General features: G+C 42.1%; 1 protein-coding gene across 1 annotated transcript in view; it reads left to right on the forward strand.

Annotated features, from left to right (window-relative positions):
- Positions 1–25,126, forward strand: part of SND1 (staphylococcal nuclease and tudor domain containing 1) — a 424,177-nt gene that overhangs the window by 142,784 nt on the left and 256,267 nt on the right. Inside the window, exon 11 of the mRNA XM_024554944.4 lies at positions 10,341–10,430. Within this exon, the coding sequence (XP_024410712.2) occupies positions 10,341–10,430 (90 nt within the window). The remainder of the gene's footprint in view (positions 1–10,340; positions 10,431–25,126) is intronic.

Raw genomic sequence — 25,126 nt, forward strand, 5'->3', positions numbered from 1 at the left:
TCTCCTCCTGGCAGGGTGCCAGAAGACATTGTAACCATGGCTGATTCTGGGACTTGCCACGTCTTCTTTTCTGCCAGCCAGTCTTAGGTCTAGAGCAGCGATGGCCAACCAGTGTGCCACTAGAATTTTTAAAACATGCAATACCTGACTAAAGGAGCACTGACCTCTTTTTTCTTAGATTGTCAAATAAAAAAATGACAACAGACAACACAACAATAGCAGTCTGGTGTGAATGAATCAAAATTACACCTATTTCTTGGTCAGATCGGCAAAAAGACATATTTTTTGGTGTGCCACAGAATTTTAGTTACTCGTTGATGTGTGCTGTTGTTACAGGACAGGAGACCTGGCTGTAAGTGGAGCTGCCTAGGGCCAGCCAGTAGTGTGTGGGTTCTTGACTTCATATAGGAAAGATGTCACAACATGAGTCCAGGTGACTATGAGGTTACATTTATTAAAGCTGGGACAGTGAAACAAGGAAGGGCTTAGCATAGAAGAAGCAACAGGAGTACCTAGGGTGGGGTGCTCTCGTCTCACTGGGAAGTCAGAGAAAAGGGGGTCTTGAAGATAGGTGCAGGGGATAGCTTGGGACAAGCCGTCATTGACCATTGCTCCCCTGGCTGCAAGTCCCGTGATGTCCCTTGGAGTTTAGGAGATGCATGCCTGTGGGGGAAGAAGTGGAGGGAGGCAGAAGAAGGGGAAGGGAAGCACACAGACTGGGTCCTTTATCTTGAGGCTTTTCTTTCTCTCTTGCAGGTGGGAATCTTAGGGAGGTCACAGGGGAGGGTTTCAACAGAATATTCCTCAGTTTTCCAGGTGTGCCCTTTCAGGGGCATGGTCTCCACTGATTGGTCAGTGCCAGGGCAGGGTATCATCAGTCACTGCAGCTGGTCCTGGTGTCACACACCTGGTTTTGCTGCCTTTCTGGGCCTAGAGCTGAAATACGAAATACAACTGAGTCCTGGATGTTACCTCTAGGGAGGTGACCTTCTATATCTGCCTATAAATTACTTGGCCAGTTTGTTCAGCTCTTTGTCTCAGTTTCCCTGTTGCACTTACCCTGGCTTACTGGCTTGCCTCAGTGCGCAATGAAGAAGGCTGAAAGTCTCTGGTATGAAGCACTGGTGCCTGTGGGCAGCAGAGAGGGTACGTCTGGCACAGGCAGGTTGGTTTACCCTCTGTCTCTTCTTCAAAGGTTTTATCTATTTATTTTTAGAGAGAGGGGAAGGGAGGGAAAAAGAGAGGGAGAGAAACATCAATGTGTGGTTGCCTCTCGCATGCCCCTTACCGGGGACCTGACCCACAACCCAGGCATGTGCCCTGGTTGGGAATTGAACGGGCGACCCTTTGGTTCGCAGGCCAGAACTCAATCCACTGAACCATACCAGCCAGGGCTGGATTTCTCTCTTGATTCCCAGATTCCCCATTGTCTTGCTGTAGTTGGACTTGAGGAATATTTGGAAATCTTGTTTTGCCATCCTTACTGCAATGTTTCAAGTGGTCTTATCTGTATAGAAGTTCAAGGAGTATTTTGAATTATCTCCAGCTGCACATGCAGAGATCAACCTGAATCCCTTAGTTATTACTTTTTTTTTAATTTAACCATTTTGACATTAATCAAGCTTCTCATTGTTGCTCTTTGATTTTCTAAACCTTTTCACTCCCTTTGCTTTTATTTCCATTGGTTTAAGTGGGGTTCGGCACTGAAATGGTGCTCAGCAGCATTTCTCAAAGTGTGGCCCACAACTCTCCTTGCTACTTATTAAAAATACATAATTGTGGAAATCCCACCAGATCTCTCCTGAATCAGAATATGTGGTGTGTACCTGGCATTCTGCATGTTTACAAGTTCCCAAGTGATTCTTAGGCACACTAAAACCTGGCAGCCCCTGGCAGGTGCTGATTTGCCTTCTGGCAGTGAGAGTGCAGTGTCTAGCTCACCAGCCCTGGGCCTGGGGCTCTGGGATAGCTGAGGTCAAGTCCTGCCTCTCCCATTACTTGTTACATGACACCAGGCCCGTCACTTAACCTTTAACCTCACTTTCCTTGCTGTAGATTGGGGATTGTAATCCTTACAGCCATTCAGGTAGGATTGCTATCCACATTCAGCCTACTTTGAGAGGGTTGTTACTTGTAGGTGAGAAAAGTTTTCCTAGTCTCATTGGGTCCCTGTCTCGATCTGAAAACTAAACTGACAAAGATCACCAGGAGAAAAGCATACATGTGTATTTCATACAAGTTTAATGTGGCAGGGGAGCCTCTATAAGGAAATGGAGACTGGAAGAAACAGATCTGAGTGTTGTGTGCCAGGTCTGACAAAGGGAGACAGTCCTGTGGAAATAAGGTAAGTCAAAGAGTATGAGAGGAGTGCATTACACTAGGGGAAACTTAGCAAGGCCTGTCAGTTTGGATTCTACACAATGTCCCTTATTTGGAAAGAAGGATGGTCCTTTCCTGTAGATACATGGAGGGCAGTTCTCACAGGAGGTCTATGAAATATAACCTCTCGCAGCGGGGGAAGGTTAGGAGGAAGGTGAAAGTGATATTCCTGTTTCTGCAGCTTTCTAAAACCCTTCAGCTTGGACCCTACCGTTGACAGTAGCAATCATTATGATACCTTAAATTCACTGTTTTTCACACATGTTATTAGATCCTTAAACACGGGATCAACAAGATCAAATCGAAAAACCTAGAAATATGAAGGTGTTATAAAAGCAATGAGACTTTAGGGATCTGGTATTGTTACAGAATAGATGGGGGGATGAACAATATACTATTACCAAAAGGGTCCCCCTTTCACTCTGGGGGTCCCCCCCAACTACTAGGTTCACTTTGCCTGCCGCCAGAGGAAAGACATCTCTCAATGCCAGAGACTGGTGAAAAGGGAAGGAATTATTTATTTAAAAGTTATACAGACTTAGAGTAATGAGTTAATGCCTTCATTAAAATACTAAAGTCCTTTAGAATACCCACAGATGCACAGTCCTTCCTTCTCCCTCTGCCCAGTCTGGGGTACCCTATCTCAGGAAAAGAAGTAGAAGTCCATGATTCAGGCTCCCGGCACCATCAGCTGTGTCACCTCCATGGGGTCCCCACTCTGCCAAAGCCACGTGGTCCTCTCCCCCTACTACACCAAAGCTGCGTGGTCCTTTCTCTCTGGTATGGCTGCCGTGACTGGGTTTAAATCCCAGCACCAGTCTTCCTCTGCAGCCCCATTTCTGACTCCTCCTACAATCAGTTACACCTGCCAGCATTCTCATATTCTTCCAGCTTTACTGGGCTGCCGTAGTAAGTCTGGGTAGGTGTAGCCCCATGGCGTGGAGCCAGTCTTCTCCAAGCTCTCACGCAGGCCCTGTAACCTAGGGAGTGGCTTCCCAGTTACATCTTGGGTGGAAGTCACTCCCAGCTCCCTGGCTCAAAGCACGGCCACAACTATTTAACATATCCATGTAACCAGTTAAAGGTTATAGATATGTTAAATGGCCATGCCAGAGGTTATCTGCACAGCTGTTGCTGTACAAAACAGCTCTGAATGGCCCTGCTCCATGTGTCCCATCTCCAAGCTCAGACTTGTGGGGGTGAGGACATCCTATATATATTTTTCTAATGTTTCCTGGACACCTGGAGTTCTGGACCCCATTACAAATCCTATTTGGGGTCCCCTCTTGGCTGCACCCTGTTACAGTATCTTGCATAATCATAGTGTTGAAAGTCCAACCCCCTTCCGTTCTCACACCCGTGAATTTTTATAATCACATTTCAGCTTTATTTTTTTAATTTTATTTTTCAATTTGATTTTAGTTTTTATTTGCCATTTCCTTCTTTGCTTTCTGGAGATACATATGAGCTGTGTTGCATTGTTGTGGATTTGTGACTTACCCAGACCATGTCTCCTTATTGACCTTTAAGAGGCTTTTTGTTGGGGGCAGAGCAGGGGGTGGTGGGGTGGCGGGGAATGAAATAGAACTAATTGGGAAATAAACAATTCCTGGGGAAATGTTTGGATATATGAATCTTCTGTGTATGATCGTTTAGGTATATGGTTCAAGATATCTTCCATTGGGCCAAAATGGTTACAATTTTGAACTTTTCCCAGCTGCTGATTATAGCTTTCTAGTTGTCCACCTACCTTTTATAAAAATGTGCTGCTGTTTGTGTTAAGAATCATAAAATAGTGGATGCTCCTGTGGGCTCTGTCTCCTGGCTGCCAAGAGAATTGAAAGGTCCTTGATTGTAAATATGCCCAGGGCATGTGGTGGCATTCTTATTTTTAAGTCTATAATTCAAATGGAAATCACAGCCTTTGTTTATTAAAATGGCATGTATGGTAGAGCAGCTAGGACTGGCCCATTATTTAGTGTTTGAAATTCTCTCTGTTTTAATCCGATCACGTCTATTCTTATTTCAACAGTAAGTTTCAAGATCTTCAGAGAGTATAATTCCACATGGTTACTTTAATATGTTATAGTTCAAGTCTCTTTTAAAAACAAAATTCAGACTTGTTTTTTGACCCTGGTTATTTGAGAGAATGTTTGTAGATAAAGTATTCCCTCTGCCTCGTGGAAGCATATGTCTATGGAATAAAACCATTTTAATTTTTTTTCGGAGGAAAAGAAGGAATTTGATGCAATTTTTTATGAGGAAAAGAATGGCCAGTTACTCTGCTGCAGAGGGGAATAAAAATGTTTTAAAATTTAAAAGATTGCCCAAACAAAACTTGGGGTGTCCTATTCCTAAACATTTTTGACTTAAAAAACCTGAATGTTATTTAATAATATAACAGACATTTTCTTTTCAGCCTTGCTATTATACCACATTTACTGCAGATCCTCTTCTTTCAAAGAGATGAAACCTTATAGATAAAGTCGAAAGCCCCTGTGTACTCAGCCTCAACCCCATTTCTTTCCCACGTTCTTTTCTTTCTTCCACTGCCCATCTACATCAGTAACCATTACCTTTCATTCTATGTTCCAACACGGTTATTCTTTTGTTGCTCTATGAAGAACGTTGCTTGTGTCTGATTTAAGCCCATATTTAAATGGAATTTTTCTATATCATTCTACAACTTGTTTTTCTTAGTATTTTTCAAATTTGTTCATTTGTTGCGTTATTCTAACTCAGCTTAACTCTGTGGTATTCTACTCTTTGTCTGTACCATAAACAATGTTAACATGAACGCTGTTAGACTTGTCTTGCGTATGTGAGACTGTTCTAGGGTGTAAATCTACTTGTAAGTAGAATTTCCCAGTTTTAGGGGTGTAGATCTTAAACTTCCACAAATAATGCAGGTAGCTCCATGTCAAGGTGCTACAGTAGTTAAATCATTTTCTAACCCGGTCAGTGGTTAAAGGGCACTCCCGTTTCCCTCGTTCTCACCTTTAAAAATGTTGTCAATATAATGGGTGTCCTGTAGTATCTCAATTTACATTTCCCCGATTATGGATGGAATTACACCTTCTTTTATGCACAAGGTCCAGTTGGGGTTCTTTTGAACAGGTACACCTGTTCATACCTTTTACCAATTCTTCTGTTGAATTGTTTCTCTTTTTCTAGTTCTCCCTTTCTCTACAGAGTAGATTGAAGTAATCAGAAGACAACTTCCAGTGACTCACTACTATGACTACCCACCTAACAGTGTCTGCATCCACACACCTAAATATGAACGATCGGCACTCCTATGTAAAGCCACCTCTCCTTGCCTATTTAAGGACATTGCTTTAGTATTTTTCTCTTCTGCACTACTTTATCAGTTGTTTGTTGTTTACTGGACCATCGTCTGGTATTGCTCCAATCTAAAATCAAAAACAAAAGCACCTTCTTCTCACCTTGTTTACTTTGCCAGCTGCCCCTCAGTCTCTTTGTGCTCCTTCATGGCACCGTTTTCAAAAGCATGGCATGTACTTGCTTTCATCAGTCCTTCTTTCCCCATCCCTAGTTCCAGTTCCAGTTGGGCGTTTGCCCCTGCTGCTCCACCAAAATTACTCTTGTCAAGTTACTGGTGACCCACACTTAGCTTCCTCATCCAACGTGCAAATCTTAGTCCTCAGCTCACTTGCCTTACTGCGTTTGACACAGCAGGTCATTCCCTCCTTCCGAATTCCCTTCCTTTGCTTGGCTTCTAAGACATAACACTGGTCCTTTAGTACTACCCAGCTCACTGTTGCTCTAAGTCTCTTTTCTTTTCTTATTCTTTACCTCTGAATATTATCATGCCTCAAGACTCAGGCTCGGTCCTTTTCAGTCTTTTAGCTTTTAAAATACCAACTATGTGCCAACAACCGCCAAATGTATATCACCAGTTTAGACCTTTCTTCCAAACTCCACACTTGCATATCCTGCTGCCTGCTGAATATCTCCACTTGGAAGGCTGCTACTGCATTTCCTGATCTTACTCCACTTTCTCTAGTCGACCCTACCTGTGGTCTTCCCCATCTCATTTGGTGACCCCACCCATATTTCTGTTTGCTTAGGAAAAAAACTCTTGGAGTCATCCTGGACTCCTTCTGTTCTCTCACACCTCACCTTCTGTCTGCTTTCTAAATATATCCAGATTCTGATGTCTTATTTCCCTTACTGCTGCCTCTTTGGTGTAATCTGCCACCATTCCTTGCCCAGATTATTGTCATAATCTCATAACTGATCTCCCTTTGCTCTACTGTTTCTTTACTATAGTGTCAGTTCTTAACACAGCAGCCCAAGTAATTCTTTCAAATGTTGTCAGACCTGTGTCTTTGTCTCCTTCGGCTGTCCCCCTGTATACTCTGCTGTAGTCACAGTGGTGTCTTTGCTGGTCCTTGAACTCACAAGCATGCTTCTATCTCAGGGCCTTTGCGTTGGTGATTCTCTCTACCTTTCTCCAGATATTTACATCTCATACCTCCTTTGAGTCTTTGCTAAGATACAATGTGATCAGGGTAGCCCCGCTGAGGTGGTTACAGCTGTGGCCCTGCACCCCTGTCCCCCATCACTCTGCTCTGCCATTTCTTTATCCATTACACTGACCAGCTACTAAGAGTCTATACTTCAGCCTGTCACTTTGATCCTGATGTGTTTTCAGTAAAGACTTTTTACATTTTAGTGGAGCCACATGTATCGATCTCTTTTTTTCATAGTTGTTTGTGTTTATTCATCCTTGCTTAAGTAATCTTGCAGTATTCCAAGATCATTAGATTATTTGGATAGTTTTTTGGCAACTGCACCGGCCAGATAAAATTAGACCTGAATGAATGAGGGTTGAGAATAAGGCCTTGATTGGAGGTCCCTTCCATCCCCTCCAAATGAGACCTCATTTTGGCAATCAGCCAAAAGTGACCTTCCTATAAAAATGACGAGCCTGTCTTTAGATGTGGAGACGTGGGCACTGGGCCTCCCTCCCAAGCCCTGAGAGCCATGGAAGACGGGTGTTCGCTCTCCTGTGAGTCATTGTGGGGCCTGCCTACAGTGTCATTTCTCAGGACTCTCAGGGATGGCAGCACATACTGGTTTGTGTGTGGTCCGCCTACCAGATAAAGCATGCATTCTTTTCTATTTTTATTTTTTAAAAAACCTCATGTAAATTAGAATTTAAACCAGACAGTCCTTTTTAGCAGGCAAGATTTAGCTAAGTCCTATTTTCTCTCAATACGTTCCATACCTCAATTGCCTCTTAGAGACTTCAAAGGCTTTTATGTACCTGGTAATTTGGAGGAATTGCTTTTATTTTATAGTTTCTTAGGGACTTCTAATATCTCTCTTGTAAGATGTTTGCAGATGTCAATAAATGCTAGCTCTGAAGGTTAGAGTAACAAGATCATTCTGTTTCCACTTCTGATACCTTATTTTCAGCTGGTGGTATTAGTTCTTTTCTAGTTTGAGGAGAGACATAATCGGATTCCACTGTTGCCCTGTGTCTTCTTGGGATGTTTGTTGGTGTACTGTGTGTTTTCTGTCATTCTTTTGAGGGTATTTTGGCTTGGTCCAGTCCTGTGGAGTGTCTTAAGAAGAGCATTCTTATTCAGACAGCCATTTTCACACATTTAGATCTACCTCATCCCATGTTCTGCATTTCAGAGCTTGTTGGAACTATATTTCCTACCTTTCAGTTGTTTTGGAGTTCAGTCAGGGTGTACTGTTAGGGTTTCAGAATAAGTAGGGCAAGGTTCAGATACTCAGAATCTGTGGCATACCATAAGGCTATGTGAGGTAGATGTCGATATTTTGTTCATTTTTAAAAATGTTCACTTTAGGCTAGTGTATCACACAGCTACTCTTTGTAAATAGATTATCTTTTATTGCTTGGTGAATATGAATACATTGGTACTTTATTCCTGAGGACTGATTCTGATAACCATTGATTTTGTGTTCATTAAAAATCTTGTTCATTACTGTCACCCAACATCTTCTGTCTAGCAGGCGTTCTTACTGCGTCATTGAGTTTCATCATAAACTTTATTCTGTGGTCTATCTATTATACTTAGGTCCTTAGTAGTGACCCACTAATTTCATTTGGCTGCCTGGGTGTTTATAAAAACATCCACCATTCTGTGCATCTGCCCTGTGTTACACAACACTTCTTCTAGCCAGGCAATTCTCATCCATCTCACTGTTCTTGCTATTTTTTATAAGAAAATCTCAGTGTTATGTTAGTAAAGATTTTCATGTTAGTGCCATACCTTACTTATTAGATAGTGATCATGATACCTGAGAACCTTGATCCAGAGCTTGGACGTCCCAGTTGTTTTCTGTGTAGAATATGTCAGTTCCCACACATCATCTGGGAGAAGAAATAGAGACGCACCTTCATTTCTGAAGGTGCCTTAACTTGCTTCCTTTTTTTTTTTTTCTAAACCGGAAATAGAAGACAGTTGAGTGATGATGAATGTGAAGCTCAAACTCAATCATTTACATTCTGATAAGAGATTTTCTTGGTGATATCAGTGAATTGAAGTGTTTGAATGATGTGTTCTGGACCCTGAGTCTTAGTTAGGGTCTAGGAGGAAACATTTATTTCTGTTCCTTTGACCTCAATATTTGCATTAGAATTAGTTTACGTATAGGCTATTTGAATGAAAAAGAGTAATCATTCAGCAGTAGTTGGCTATTGTAGATAACAGTTCAAATACTTTTTGAATATGGAATGAGCTATACAAAGATAATCCTGTTTAGTTAGATGCATACTAGATGGCAAAGGCAGGCTAGGTAGACTAACCACACAGCCTGGGGGGAAGCAATAGCCTATTATAATAGGTTAGGAGTTAGTCCTTGTCTAGTGTGCCCCCTGCTAGGGACCTGTCCTGCAACCCTGGCCTGTGCCCTGACTGAGACTCAAACCATGACCCTTTGGTTCGCAGGCCTGCACTCAATCCACTGAGCTATACCAGCCAGGGCTGGTTCCTTCTCTTTTATCCCCTCTCTCCATTTTTGTAGCCAGTTCCTGGTAATTCATTTCTTAAAAATCGTTCTCATATTTCCTCAGTTCCTACCCATTTTCAGTTATGTCACCTTCATCTAGACCCTCCTTCATATTCTCAAAGTTTTGTTGCTTAGAGCAATAACCTGTTGTTGGAGAATTCTGGGGCCCATGAGATGACGAAGTGTGTGTTTATATTTGTGTGTGTGCTGAAATACTGTTTATTTCTCCCTTTCTCTTTTTGTTTCTTCTGTCTTTTTTAACTCCAGTTTTCTGCCTAGTTTTTTCCTATTCTGCAAACTCACATGAAGTCCCACCTTGTCAGGGAAACCTTTCCTGATTACTTCTTTCTCCCTACCTGAATTCTGGTTGTACTTATTCCCCAGTTTACCTCGTACAATTAACACTTACTCAAATTTGCTTTGTGGTGCTCTTTCATTTCTGTAGGCTTTCTTCTATTCCTCTATTAGGTTACAAGAATTTTTAATCCATGATTATAACGTATTTACATAGTACATTTTATGGGGCTAGTAGTTGGTAGGTGCTTAATAAAGGCTTACAGAATAGTACAATTAGATTTACAATCTATCTAAAATATTTGAAGGGCCCTCATACTTACTGAGCTCTTTCTATATCAGTTTATATATGTATTTTCCTGTTGACTGAACATTTAGGTTGTTTCCACGTTTGGTAATATAGACATTTCATTGCTAGTTTTTGAGCCCATCATGTGAAAAAGATACTCTTATTTCCCATAAAGCATTTCAGCCAAATATTAACCATTTACTGTGTATGTAGCACTTATTTAATATGTGTGATACTAAGAGGTAGGGAGCCTATTTCACTGCACTCTAGTACTTTGTGATTTGGCTGTGTTCATTAATGTTTTGTGTATTTTGTTGTTTTTTTTCCAGTTCTTCATTCCTGATGTGCTATTTTATTTTGCTTTTAGGATAAGAACAAGAAACTACGTCCCCTGTATGACATTCCCTACATGTTTGAAGCTCGGGAATTTCTTCGAAAGAAGCTCATTGGGAAAAAGGCAAGTGATGACAAACGTATCTGCAAATGGGTGGGGATTATTTTAAGCCAGCCCTTGTGATGGCCTCTCAGAGACCAGCAGATGACACTTCTCAACCAAGTCAGGCGGAATTACTCTTGATATGTAGAGAAGTATCCTGTGTATCAGGAAGTGGAAGCCCTGGGGAGAGGCTTAAAATTGGGGCCCTGACCACAGTGTGATTGCTGAAAGTCTCGCTACACATTCTTTCCCAGGCTCAGTTCCAGTTTCAGTAATTGCATATTGCCTTGACCTCCATCACTGGGCTCTCTTGTGCTCTCCAGCCACCTCCATTAAAAGTCAGTGCTGCGAGATTTGCTACTGAGAAATGGTTAGCGTTTTTTTTTCCTGCCTCCCCAGTTTCTGAGGGGGAGGCTGGCTCTTGAGGAGAAGAGGTCCCCTCCTGGAATAGGAGAAGGCCTCTGTGGCGGGGGAGGGAGTGCGCCGTGTCCTGTGGCGCCTTTTGGATAGCACATTGACTTTCTAGTCTTGTGCAGCAGCTCAGAAGCCCTAAGAGTGCATTTCCTTGTGTTCTTAGAGCGTAATATTCTATGACCAGCTGCAGAATTTGCCATTCTAGTAATGAGCTTCTGAGCTTCCCCTTATTTTTCCTGACCTTCCCACCCTAAGTATGTTGGGCAGTTCTTTGTGTCCTGGATAAACAAAGGAAATGAATGGGATTATTCCTTTGGTGATTTAAGAAACTCTGTTCAGGGGCAGACTGTGATCATCATCTTACTTTGCTTCAGTGGGGGTCTTGCGGGCAGTGTCATGTTTTGGGCCAGTTTTTATTTTATCTTCAGAAAGGTAAGGCCATTTCGCTCAGGTCTGGCCCGAACACATTAAGGTCATATTAACATTCTTTACCTAAATGTAGATTTTTAAACTACTGGTGATGTGACAGGCTTGATAAGGCTCTACCTTTTGGACTAGTGCCAAAATAGTGTATAATAAATATATCACCAATTTTATTATATACCATAGCCACTAGAATGATAAATTACAGCAAGAGATTCTGAAGTCGGGCATAAGGTGAAATCGCGAATTTTGAGGTAAAGAAAGCAAACTGGATTCACTAGAATAAGTATTAAATCTCCTCAGGTTCCCTCAGAGCACAGGCTCATTTGTCATCATATAAGCCTTGACAGAATGCTGTGTTCATTCATGAGGTGTAGTGCGAATGAAGGCTCTCAGCCTCTTTCAGTTTCTAGGTCTCCTATTACATGATCTGAAGTCCAACATCTCTATTTCACCAAGTTCGTATCATATCACTCATTGACTGGCTCATAAACAATAGCATAGAGACAAATAAGGAATTCCTTCGCACGTGTGGGTTTAATTGAAATCCGTCCAAAATCACACAGAAAGAAATGGCAGCACGTATTTGATTCATGAGCAGCCCATTGTGTGGCGTGTGTTATGGCATCCACCTGGTTTCTTTGAAGATTGCCCTTTCCTTACTCTCTTTCATCCCTGGAAACATAGATCACAGTTTATTGCAGCAGCTGCTGAATGGTCCTACAAGGTGGCCCAGGGCTCGGCTCTCAAACCATGTGCCAGGCCTTTGTAAAGTCCTCTATCTCAGGATAAAAGGACTGACCTCAAGTGTCAGATATGGTGGCATTTCTTAAGCAATTAGGTTCCTTCTTGGTGTGCGAAGCCTCATTTACTGATTCCTCTGCATCAGAACTGATGGGATTCTATTTGTGCTGAGCCCAAGTTTTGTACCCCACAGTGACATTGTGTAAATGATGAATACTGTATGCCTGCGCAGGGAGTAGGATGCAGCTCAGCTCTGCTGGGCTGGAACATTCCTGATGCGAACTGCTTTTCCTGACTCACCACCTGAAACCACTTGCCTGTCTTCTGGGGCCATCAGTTGCAATAGCAAACACCCATGTGCTCTTGAGTCTGAGAGCAGGCAGGGCAGTGGCTGCCTCAGGGGGGTGGCTAGCACATCACCGCACATTTCTGCCAATTCCCTTCAGACTACTGCAGCTGTTCAGCGTGGCACATGGTGATTAAGAGGCATCGGGAGGGAGCATGTGCGCCTGTGTGCCTATGTGTCTGTGTGCATGGAAGCTGATTAGGGCAGCCTGTCACAGCTTAAGCAAGATAATGGAGGTAAAATCATCTTTTCTGTCCAGACTATTATTTGACCACCTCAGAGAGACTATAATATGACAGTTTTGAGTAGTTTCTAGAATGCAGAGAAATAAGATGGAAGGTAAACTGCTAAGGTGCTTCGTTAGGTTCAATGGCCTCCATTTCAGTTATGGAAATTCACTTTGATTCACTTCCAAGATTTAATTCTGGCTAAGTGCCTTAATTAAAGTAACTATGCACCTCCCTGAGTCTTGGTTTTATCACTGTGAACTGGGAATATTATCTGCCTTCCCTTTCTCATGGGGTTGTTATGAAATTCTAGGATGATGCTAATCCTTCTAGATGCCAGTAAGATATGTTGTTCTGTTGTAATAATGTTGCTTTCCTTTTTGCATAGAATCCAGCATAGATTTACTTTTGCAGGGTTTTTTTTTCTTTTCTTTCTTTCTTTTTTTTTTTTTTAACTGGCTCTAGGGTTGAGAGATGTAAATCAGTGTGCAACTAATGTGATTGTCATCAACCCATTTTACAGATTTGCTGGATACCTGCTTAGATGTGACACCAGGGTCCCAGCTTCACAAAATTAGTATCCGCTCACGCTAGAGTGTGGATGTGTGTGTTTTCTCTGGTTTGTGGGAGAGGTAGGATATGAGTGTGTGCTGGAAGGTTTCAGAAGCTGTAGATACTGCTTTACTGCCTGGTTAGAATACCCTCCCCATACCCTGCTTATCACCTGCCATCTGAGCTTTCACTAAAATCTTGACAAGGGAATATACATGGTCTTCGCTATTTTGCTAATTTCTTCTGGGTTCTTCATGGCCCTAGAAGAGTGGAGAAATGGAATCCATGGTAATTTCAACATGTCTTTTAGTTCTCCAGGAAGATATCCCAAGTATATAAGATGGTGGGATTGGTCCCTTCCTAAGAAAACCTGGGCAGTTTCTGTGTGTGTACATACATGTTTTTCTTAATGCTTAGACAAGTCAGCCCATGGAAAACAAGTTTATGTGCCTGTCATCTTTCTCTCAGTGCTGTAAGGTATAATGAATTTTTTCCCAACAATCTCGGAGCATCTCGGAGCATCTCTAAAGTAGAATCTCAGTATTTCTTATCTGTTTAATACAGCATTTACAGATGACATAATTAATTGCAGTTATCACCACGGGAACCACTGTGTTCGAAGTTGGAACTGGTTTAGGCAATTCAAGAGTCAAAATTGATGGGCAAGATGGAATTGCATGAACCAGGCTGCAGTGAAGCATCTGCCCTGGTGGTAGATGCTCAGCCCAGCCTCTCCTGTCTCCAGCAACCTCTGCCCAGGAATACATGTGTACTCCTTAAATGTTTTGCCACTGTTTCTATTGAATAAGTGAAATTTGGGAATGATGCTTATTTGCAAACAGATGAAAATGTATGGTTTTCATGAGCTAGGCTCTTTTTTTTTTTTTTTTTTAAATACTCGCCCGAGGATATGTTTTTATTGATTTTAGAAAAAGAGAAGGGTCTGTATAGGAGGGCGGGGGGGAGAGAGAGAGAGAGAGAAACAGAGAAACATCTATGTGAGGGAGAAACACAGATCAGCTGCCTACTATGTACCCCGACCAGGGATTGAACCCACAACCTGGGTATGTGTCCTACAACCTTTAGGTGTATGGGACAATGCTCCAACCAACAGTTCCTCCCAGCCAGGGCTAGGCTGACTCTTTATTAGGCACTTAAAATTGGGCATTTTCTTGATAAAGGCAGACATTTGGGAAGTTATGGGACTGATAGGATGTTATTTCAAATTCATACTGCTTTAGATTGTTCCTTTTTTGAGTCTTCTAAACCTGTCTTTCCTGAGATCCATACTTCTGGGGGCATGGAGCTCTTTGGGGATGGATGGGAATGATCTCCCTGTATGCCAGATATAATAAATCCAGCATATCCCAACTGAACTATCAGATTTTCTGGTGTCCTGTCAGAAAATCTGATCTCTTCAGGATTCTGAGAGTCACACCACTATTTGTTATTGTCGGAGACATCTTTGACACCCTGTCTTCCCCTACCCTCCTATTCCAGTTTCTCACCACCTCCTGCTGGGTGTGTGTGTGAATGTTTCCTCTTTTCATTACACTGATCAGCCCTGTCTTACATCTCCTCTCAGCTGGACTTCTGTAGTCTTTTTACTGGTTTTCCCACAGCCATTATTTCTTACTGTGGTCCATTCTGCACCTACAGCTAAAGGGAGCTTTACAAATGACAATTCATCATGCTTCTCCTTTGCCTAAGACTAATGGCTTCCCATTGCTTCCTGTGGCAAACACGACCCAGCATCATCTGGTCCCAGCCTGCTTCTCTGAGGTAACCTCCTACCTCCCTTCTTGCCCACCTCTGGCTGCCTTTCTGGTCTTCATTAAGTCTCTGAAATGCATTATGGCCCCTCTCACCTCCAGGCTTTTCCACCTACAGTTTCTTTTGCTGGGGATGTCCTCTTTTTCCTGATTTTCCCTCTTCTGTTTGTCTTATGCTTATACTTTAGATTCATTGTAGTAAATGTTACTTTCTGGGAGAAATGCTCCCTGAACAACCCCCCCCCACACACACACAAACACACACACTTCCAACATATTAATCTCTACATAATTTTTTACATCTTAATGTATTTGGGAGGTTATGTGTTAACATTTCACATAATCTCTTGTTACATTTGTTAGGCAGATTAGGGCTCACATCTCTTTTGCTCACCACTCCAGGGCCCGGTACATACAGTTTATGGTGCAGAGTAGGTGCTCAGTAAATTTCTACTAAATTAATTAACTTTAGGGGTTAGGGAGACACTGGGCTGAAGGCTGTGGATCCAGAGAAGAATACACAAGGAGGCAGAAGTAGAGCCCACCTGACTTGCAGAAGGTTAGCCTTATGTGCAAGAAGTAGGGTAAGATTGCCGCTTCATTTCAGGGCTCCCAAGTCAATCTGGAAATGGCTGATACTATATGTAAATGATACTCTCTCTGTTTTGGGTTAATGTGCTTATATGAATCTGGTTGGCAATCCCACCTACTGTTAATAGTTTTGTTTCCTTGGGGTGTAATAACCTAAATGTCTAAGTTGACTCTCGGAGACGTGGCTCATTTGTAATTTGGTGAATACCTTTGTGTGATTTTCATGCCATTCCAGTGTGTACTATGAACTAGACGGATTCCGTAAGGCAATTTGTATAATGCTCATTCCAGCTTAATGGGGTCAGGGCTGTCATTTGTGGAGTTTCTTTATGGTAAACTCTGAACATTTTCCCCTTTAATTTTCACCTCCACCCTGCAAGTTGTGTATATTATTCCTATTTTTACAGGTAAAGAAACGGAAGCTCATAGAAATGAAGTTTTTTACCCAAGTGTCTATGCTTTTAATTGCTATGCTAAATTAGAGGCCATCTAGAAAGGCGCGTTTCCCTTTGTGTGTGCTGAATCCTGTACAGATAGCCAGGGTCATGGTTCTTTTTGGAATAACGTCAGTTGTTGTATAGAACACACAACTCCACGCTTACAAGAAGTTCATTGTCTTCAGTTGCTTTGTCCTAGTGTACAGATATCAGCAGGTGGGAATGGCACCGTAGATCAGCCCTCCCAATGCTTTCAGCCCTCTAGACATTATCTCATTAGTCTTTGAGATGTCCCTGTGAAGTGACATTTCATCAAATTGTTCTTCAGAGAAAGCAGTGTCAGATTACATGTTTTTGTGGTTACACAAATAATGTGAGGTCATAGGTGACATTGCTAAGCCCATGTTGAAGCTGGATTCCCCCTTCTCTTCAGTCTCTTGGCATAGATGAGACTTCTGGGAGAAGGAAATGGGCAGGCTGCTTTTTTATCTTGGCCTAGAGCTGGGAGAGATTAAGGAGCAATCTCAGTGCTCCTCCTCCCCCTGTGCAAGGATGGCTCTCCGAAGGTACCAGGGGTAACATTCCTTACCAGGAGGAGCATTTTTCACTCTGCTCTGGAGAGCTCTTCAAGGGCATGGAGCTTTCTTGAGGAGGACTCCTTCACTCTTTTTCTGGCTATTTAACAGGGCTGTGCTTTTTCTTAAAAACATTTGTGATTCTTTCTTTTGCGGTGTGTTACTTAATCAGCTGTGTTAAGTGCAAAGCTTGGCAGTTGGGAATTCTTGTTCTTAATTACCTCTGATGTATTTTAGTTTGGTTTTTATAAACATTTCCTTTGTCATCTCCACATCTTTCACTCCGTATTAATTTGATTCACTCACGCTATGGAAAAGTTCTTTACATTAATGATCAAAACAGGCCCTAAGGTTGTGAATGCATTGTGATTTAAATTGACAGGCTTATACAAGGTTGCTCGTCCTTGCCTTCTTAGTGCCAGCTGTTACCGTCAAAGTGACTGTAAATTTTTTTGAATAAATGACTGAAGATATTCACCAAATTGTGAAATGTTTTGAAGGACTTGTAATTTCTGACCATTCCTTTTTCTAGCTAGGCTTCTCCCACTTAGACATGACAGGAATATGTCAGTATGCTTGGAGACCTTGGGTCATTTTAAATACCCTTGACCCTTCGGGTTTGGGAGTGATCCTTGATTCATTAGCTCCCTTGTCTGTTGAATAATTAAAAGAAATGACTGTAGAATTGTAAGTTTCTGGAAATTGTTGTTCTCAGCAAGGTAGCTTTCTACCTGCTGCCACCTAAATGCTCTCTTTGATAATGAGATCTTGTCTTTTGTAATCTGCAGATTGTGAGAAGTACCTCTGTGCACTTGGGACTACCAGGGTGTTGGGCTGAGCACAGAGCTCTTGGGTGAAGTGTGGTATTCATAGGGTGTGTATTGTAATATCCTCTTTAGAAAGCATGTCTAAGTTAAATGAAGAAGCTAGAACATTCAGCTGCATTCCTGGAAATTTTTTCTATATGTTCACCTGTGGGAAATGATGTACCATGTTAGCTACCAGAATTCTCCAGGTCCTAGTATCATGGTAATCCTTTCATATTACTTTACTCATTAATGACTGTCTACCCTGGACTCCTGAGTGGCTCGTAGTTTTCTGGTGAACATTCTTGCATACACTGCGTATGTCCCCTGATTAGTGGTCAGCTTGTCTGAAGCCACCCAATCTTGATCTGTTCAGCGGGGGTTCTGAAATGTCGTCTCTGGGGCTGGAACTTTCCATGCTTACTCTCTGCAAACTGGGATTTTATTTTAGGGGGAGCTTTGTGCTGAATCAGCTTAGCTATGTTTGTGGGTAGGGAGAGGACAGGCTTTTTTTCCCCACTTTAAAAATAACCCGTATGTGCCAAAAATCCTATAAAGTGTGCTGAGTTGCAAATCCTTCAACTTCCTATACCTCCTGGTTTACAGAGAATAGATTCTTTTCAGCTTGGGCTCAGTAATGCTATAGAATACTTTATGTTGTAGAAAGTAAACGAGACTGTGTACAGATGTGCTCAATTGGGAAGGAAGCTTTGCTCTCATCTTACGTCTTTTTCCTCCACTAGTTCTGTCTTCTAATAAAGATGCAGGCAGGGATAGTGTATATAACTTTTCTAATAAGAAAACACACATCATCCAGAAGTAGTGAGTCTAATTTTTAAGTACCAACTTCTCAGGGGTTCTTTCTGTGTCATCTCTGTTTTTATGTTTAGAATTAGGCTAATACCTCCAGTTGCTTGAGTGCTGCTTTCCCCAAGGAATGAATAATTTGCGCATGTACAAGAAGGTAGTATGCATAAGTGTCTGCTGGGTCTAAGGTGAAAGTTCTGTCAACTCTTTTCTGCTGGGTGACAGAAGTGGTATTTTAGGGCCACATCTCCATAATTGGGGTCATGGAGTTATAAGCTCAGAATATATGAGCTTCTTTGTTTTAATGTGTTTAAAATCTCAGTGAAGGCTTTTTATTCTTATATGAATCAAGTTCTTTTATTAGTACCTGGAGCCGCCTTCCTGCTTTTACTTTGCCAGTTATCTTATCTGTGACAAATGTTTAGGTATTTCAATAGTGCTGCAGTTCTGTCCCATGAGGATTGCTGGCTGGGACAGTCTTTGCTGGTGCTCTCCTGATGACAGGCATAGAGGGCTGCTTAGTGTCCCTCAGAATTTGTGTCCTTTGGAACTTCAGAATGTGGCCTTGTTTGGAAATAGAGTCTTCACAGATGTAATTAGTTAAGTTAAAATGAGGTCATACTGTATTAGGATGGGCTCTAAACCAGAGACTGATGCCTTCATCAGAAGATGATAGGACACAGGAACAAATAGAAAAAGGCCGTATGAAGTTGAAGGTGGATTTTAAAGTGATGCAGCTGCAAGCCAAGGAACGAGGATTGTCAGAAGCCACAAGAAGTGAGGAAGAGGCAAGGATGGATTCTTTCCTAGAGCCTCCTGAAAGAGTATGGCCCTGTTGACACCTTGATTTCAAACTCGAGAGTAAATTTCCATAGTTTTAAGCCGACAAGTTTGTGGTACTTCGTTACGGCAACCCTAGGAAAGTAACGCAGCAGGAAGGTGGGGTGGCATCTTCATCTATCTGGCCTCTTGACTCGTGGCTAGAGTCCCCTTTTCTGGGTTTGTACCTTGAAGGATGGATGCTGATGTCCACTTAAGAAGGCGGCCATGGTCAGAGGGCCTCCATGACTTCTACTTCAGTAATGAGCAGTATTTTGAAATGTGACACACCCTGGTGGGAATTATTTCTGGCTGTAGCTTTTGCTGAACCATACTCATTCCATTCAGGGGTGATGAATAGAACATTAGGGACAATTAGCACCAGCCTGCGTTCTGGAGCACCATGTCTATCTAACATTTTGCCTGCTTGGAGTGCACACTGTATGGAACTCTGTGTGACTTTCCTTCTGTAACTATAGCAATTTCAAGTTTTGTCTTCAACCTGAAGCTTGGACAAGGCATCTTTTCTGTAACTTTGCTTTCTTACCTCTCTTGGCTTCCGAAAGTGTTAGGACTGGGCTGGGCTGAGTGAGCAGGTAATCCTCTTCTGAAGACAAAGATTGAATAGTTTTATTTTCCTTGAGGACTCAATCCCCATTGCTGTGATCATGCCTAATCTCCTGATATGTTAAGAAAGCCAGAGGGGGTAGCTTAGTGAAATCAATTTATTATTATTTTTATTTATTTAGCAATTATTTCTGAGGCGACTGCACTATGCCATACTTTGTTGTAAGCATTGGAGGTAAAGCCTTAACAAATTCATGTCCTCGTGGAGCTGATATTTTAGAAAGGACACGTGGTTGTTGGGTGCCTTTTTAGAAGGGAAATATGAATAAAATATCTCTCACAAGTTGCTTATAGGCTAATTGGGGTAAGATTTATATCAAAATGTGTGAAGTTGAATAGGAACAGATGTGAATGACTAGTGAGGTGACAGAAACATGTCTCTTGGCAGTATTGGGTTAATATTTGTGTGAATTGTACGTATTGTAGCTATCTTTTAAAAACAAGGAGAGGTCTCACCAGCCACGTGACCTTACACACTTAATGGCTTCATCTGCCATACATACTGCTGATTATTGTGAACATTTCCACTCCTAACTTCTTTCTCTGTGTACAGATGTTTCCAGCTGCTAACTACTGGATAGCCAGATTCCAGTGGATGGATCACATCTCTACTCTGTCCAAAATGTAGTTTAGGACTTTCATATGATTCTCCTCATGGGACACACACTGCCTTGGCTACCTTTGTTGTTGACCTTACACAATGTCATCGCCCACCCATTGTCCTGAACTTCATAATTAGCAGTCTCCCCATCTCAAGTTCATCTGATTCTGCCAGTTATCTTTTCCAGCTCTTCCTTTTCAGAGTACTTCAGTGACTTTTAGTCTGTGTGCTCCTTCTCTCTCATTTTAATTATTGCAACTCCTTCTTAACTAGTTGTCCTCCTCCTAGTCTGTGCCATCTTTCACAGTGCAGTCAGAATCGCCTCCTGTACGCACAGTCATGTCATCTCACACTGTGGGGTGTGGGTTAATAATTTGTACAGATGCTCGCACAAAAGCATCTTAACTCCTTAAATGGACATAAAAGGAAAGGAAAGGCCGTTGCATATAAAAAAATCATACTATCACTTAAGGATCTTGCTTCCATTTCCAGTCTTACTTCCTCCTCTCCCCTCCATATTCTGTCACAAAGAACTTCTCACCATTCCATGGGCACGCCAGGCCCTTTCACAGCATCTTCACACTTGTTTTTCTGTAAGAATCTTTCCACTGCTCTGTGTTCTGTCTGCCCTTGTAAAATCTGGGGCTCTCTGATAACCTAATATACTTTTTTGCCCATTTCTGTAGTAGCAGTTTCCCAGGTCTGACCTCCCTCTTCCACCCCTAAAGGGCAAAGAGTCTGTCTTACCTTTCCTTCAGCTCACATTTCTTAATGTCAGCAATCAGGTTTGGGTCCCCAATAAGTCTTTAGAGAAGAGATGGGATTTGTCCTGTACCTAAAAGGGGGTATTTGGATATACAGAAGGAATGCACTTAAAAAAAATATGATTTGAGAGAGACGTTGCTTTGCTGTTCCACTTGTTCATGCACTCATTGGTTGCCCCTGACCCCCCTTCCCATGTGCCCCAACCCAGGATCGAACCCACAACCCTTGCGCATCAGGATGATGCTCCAACCAACTGAGCTTCCAAGCCCAAGAAGGGATGCAGAAAGCTCATTCTGTAGCCCTAAGCTGGGCGGGTGGTTTTCTTGTCACATGCCTTCTTTAATTTCCTCGTGCTAGTGCAGACTTTCAGCCCCTTCATCAAGACTTTAGGCATAGCAGTCTACTAAAACACAAAAAAGGGCTTTAAAAATAGGTACAATAAGTATGTTATTCTTTTAAATTTCTGTGTATGAATTATGGTTATTACTGCTTCACCTGATAGGCAGCGGCATGCTGGATGCCTGTGTGGTCCGCGCCTCACTGTTCTGCTCTCTGATGTCTTAGTGAAGCAGCCTGAGCAGTCGCTCCTCAGGGCTAGAGGCCTGGTTTGGGGATATTTTTGTGTTTTTTCTTCATAATTGAGAATGTGCGGCATTTGTAATATGTTCTTTTTAAAAATGATTTGACAGGGAAATTTACTCAACTAGTAGGCAGTAAATTAGGTTTTTTGGGTTTTTTTTTTTTGTCTTGGATCCTTCATTATTATTTTAAAGCTCTAAGTGACAGAAGCTGAGGAACCCTGACTGCGCCCTGCTGCTCCCATTCCCCTCTGACTTGGGGTTCATAATGTCCCTGTTCTTCAGTAGTAGTCCAAATGAATTGGGAGGAAATAAGTCAGTGACTTGTTCCACGTTGCCATTTCTGCAACAAATGGGGTACCTTTTAAAAGCCTGACAGGTTGCTACGGAGCCCAGCTCCTCCGAGCCTGTCAGGCTCGACTTCTATGTGTGGTGGAGCACTCAGAAAGGAGAGGCCAGTTAAGCATCTGACTTTTTCCCAGTAGGCCTGGTTTCTGCCACCTGTAACTTCTGACCCTCTTTATTAAAAAAAAAAAAAGAAGACAAGAAAGAAGAAAGAAAAGAACATGAGAAGGGAAGAGAATGTAAAGAAGGAAGAAAGCCACAGAAGTGAGCTGGGCACTGATTAGAAATTAGGTGACCATTTTTGGTGAAATGCTACCACATGCAGCTGGAGGGCTGGGGGAAGCTTCTAATTACTTTTCTAGTTGAAGCTGAAGAGCAGAGAAATAGAATCCTAAGTGTGTGGCCTGTGCATTCATGAAGCCTCTATTTGTTTATTTGTAAAATAGAGGTAGTATTTTGGCAGCCGTGGTTCCTTTGGTTATGCTCTTTCTTAAGGGAGGGAATTGAAGCAGATGCTGCATTAGGAGTAATTTGGGGGCAGGGCAGAAAGAATGAAACTTAGTTTCTTCAGGGTGCCAGTAAATACTAGCACCTCAAATTCAGGCCTGCAGCCTTGTCCGTGCTTGGTCAGCCCACATTGCAATGAAGACAGTAGGTCATTTCTATGACTTCAGACACAGGAAGATATGCAGTTCAAGATTGTATATGTCCAAATTTTCACTCTTGGGATGAATTCATTTCTTTCAGTGTACCTTCTTTCCTTAATGTATAAAATATAAAGAAACATATTTTCTATCTTCTAAAAAGATGATCTTACTGAAGAATCCAGACAGGGTCAATTAGTCATCCTGGTATCTCCAGTTAGACTCTGATTAACATTTACTGATCAGTGTGTAGTGCTCGTAGTAGTGAGTCTGGGGAGGGCCACATGAAGAGGCAGGCCGATTTCCGTTTCCTGACATGGCCCCACCGCGCAGGGTGGGCTGGGAGTGAAGAAAACCTGGAGCTTCAGACCTGAAGTGCACCTAGACCTTCTTTTCCACCTGACTCCATGGTCTTGGGTGCATCCTTTTATGTTAGTTTCCTTATCTGTGAAAGAAGAGTGGGCTGGCAGTCGCCAAAGATCTCTATTCCTAAAGCCTGTAGTGAAGATTTTTGGCCTCTTTGTACTGATTGACCTACTTGACCTTTTGTAGTTGCGATTGTTTAATCTTTTCACAATGAAGACTTGTTTTCTTTTAAAAATCAATAAATGTGAATACCTGTGGTAGACAAAATGACAAAGTTTGAGGAGTGTGTGAGTATGTGAGACACACACACCCTTAAGTCCTGTGACCACAGCGAGATTCTTTATACTTACTCTGAGCACTGAATGTTAGCAGCCTGTTTATTGAGGGAGCTGCAATATAAATCTCCACCACCCCTGTTGAATGGCTCTAATTATCTTTTACCCACCGGCTTCCTCCCCACAAGAGAAAGCTAGGAGATTGAACTCATTCTTTTCTTTCTTCTGCTTGTGTTACTGATACATTTTTGTATATGAAATGTTTAAATCGATATGGTTGGGGTTCCGGTCCAGTTTACTACTGAGGCAAGGACCTCTTTTCTTCCTTTGTTAGGACCTATGTCTGTCTTCAAATGATTTTCTTCCATTTAAAGGCTGGTGTTTCCTTCCCTCCATCATTCATCAGTTCTCTAAGTGTTGAAGTAATGGCTTTAGAAACCAAATCCATCAGAATGATTGACTCCTTGATGTTGGCCTGGCGCCTTTTCACATTTTCCACTAGTTTCTCCCATTGCCAGTGGTGCTGCCAGCTGCGTAGAAGAAAAGCAGCAGGCGGTTTGAACTCTGCAGCATGTGAGTTTTTGAAGATGAAAGGCAAAGATGAGTCACATTGCTGCTCTTCAGTATTTCTGGTTTGGTGGTCGCTAATCATAGCTTTCCGAAGGAATATGGTAACGAGATCACTAAGTCTAGGTGGATATACTACGTCTCTCACTTTGCAGAGAGTGAAGGTAGTATTGACAGTCTCTGTCCCTTTCTTACAGACGCAGACTGTTCCTTCCCTTCTCTCTCTGGCCTCCTCGTTTTTCTTTTTCCCTCCTACTGTATCCTCTCTTTCCCTTTCCATCTGACTGCATTCCATCTTCCATTACCCTCCTCAAAGGTGCTCAGACCATCAGCATGAGCGGCTTCAAACTTTGGAGCTTGTAGTAGCTCTCATTTTCCAACACACACGCCCATCTGCCATATTATCTGACTTGGCCGTTGCCGTGGATCCCTGGGACCTTTCTGGCCTTAAGAGGAAAAAAGTGATTTGCTAAATGTCATCTTTTCTTGTTTCTGTTCTTCCTCTCAGCAGCCTGCAACTTGGTTCAGAACCAAAGTCGACAGAGCGTTAGCTTCTCTCTGAACAAAGTCCTCTTAGTTTGCTTTGGTGTTTTCAGTTGTTCCTTGGGCTTTGGTCCTCCTGGATGAGCACACAGTTTTCCAGGCTAGATAACTTCGTGGTTGGTACGTTTTAAACTCTCTGCCTGCTTTAACTATCTTTTCCTTTCCTGCTGATTTTAGAAAAGGGAAACCATGGATGAGGAAGAAATTAGTTTAGATTCCCCTTCCCTGAGGGTTTCTAGTTGATGGAACAGGGAGTGTGAGTCCTTGCTCGGTGCTTTAATGACACGTCAGCTTGATGCTGCCCCAAGCACAGGTACCGGCTTAGATGTTAGGATGTTGTATGTGCTAAGAAAACAAAATAACCATTTGGATAACTCGGTGACCTGCTTCAGAGTCTGTGGGAAGTATGTTTTCCTTGCATGGCCTAGCTTCCTGGCATTCACAGTCGGATTTGATTGTTTCTTCCTTGACTCCACCTCATCATCCCTTTCCTCCAGCCCTGTGGGTCCAGGTTAATGAGTGTGGTACAGGGTTAATATCTTTGGGTCCTTATTTCTTCCTTTTCATATGGAGATTGCTCTTTGCAAAGGTACTTCCTTTTAGGGTTTTTTAAATTTAATGTTTAAACAGAAAGACATAATTTAAAACACATTTTGTTTTATTTAACATAACATGTTCTTCTTTGAAAATAGATGTAGACATCATTTTTAGAAAGCACATATATGGATAAAACAGTGATTTTTAAAAATTTTTCTCCTAAAGATTTTCAAAGGCAAGTCAAGAAACTAAATGCTTTTTATTGTTTCATTTGCTGAAACAGACATTTTGAAGTCATTTGGCAGGAAAGTCAATATGGAAACAGGATATTTTGACAAACTATATTGTAAAAAAGA

The sequence above is a fragment of the Desmodus rotundus genome, chromosome 6, assembly GCF_022682495.2.
Source record: "Desmodus rotundus isolate HL8 chromosome 6, HLdesRot8A.1, whole genome shotgun sequence".
Lineage (NCBI taxonomy): Eukaryota > Metazoa > Chordata > Mammalia > Chiroptera > Phyllostomidae > Desmodus > Desmodus rotundus.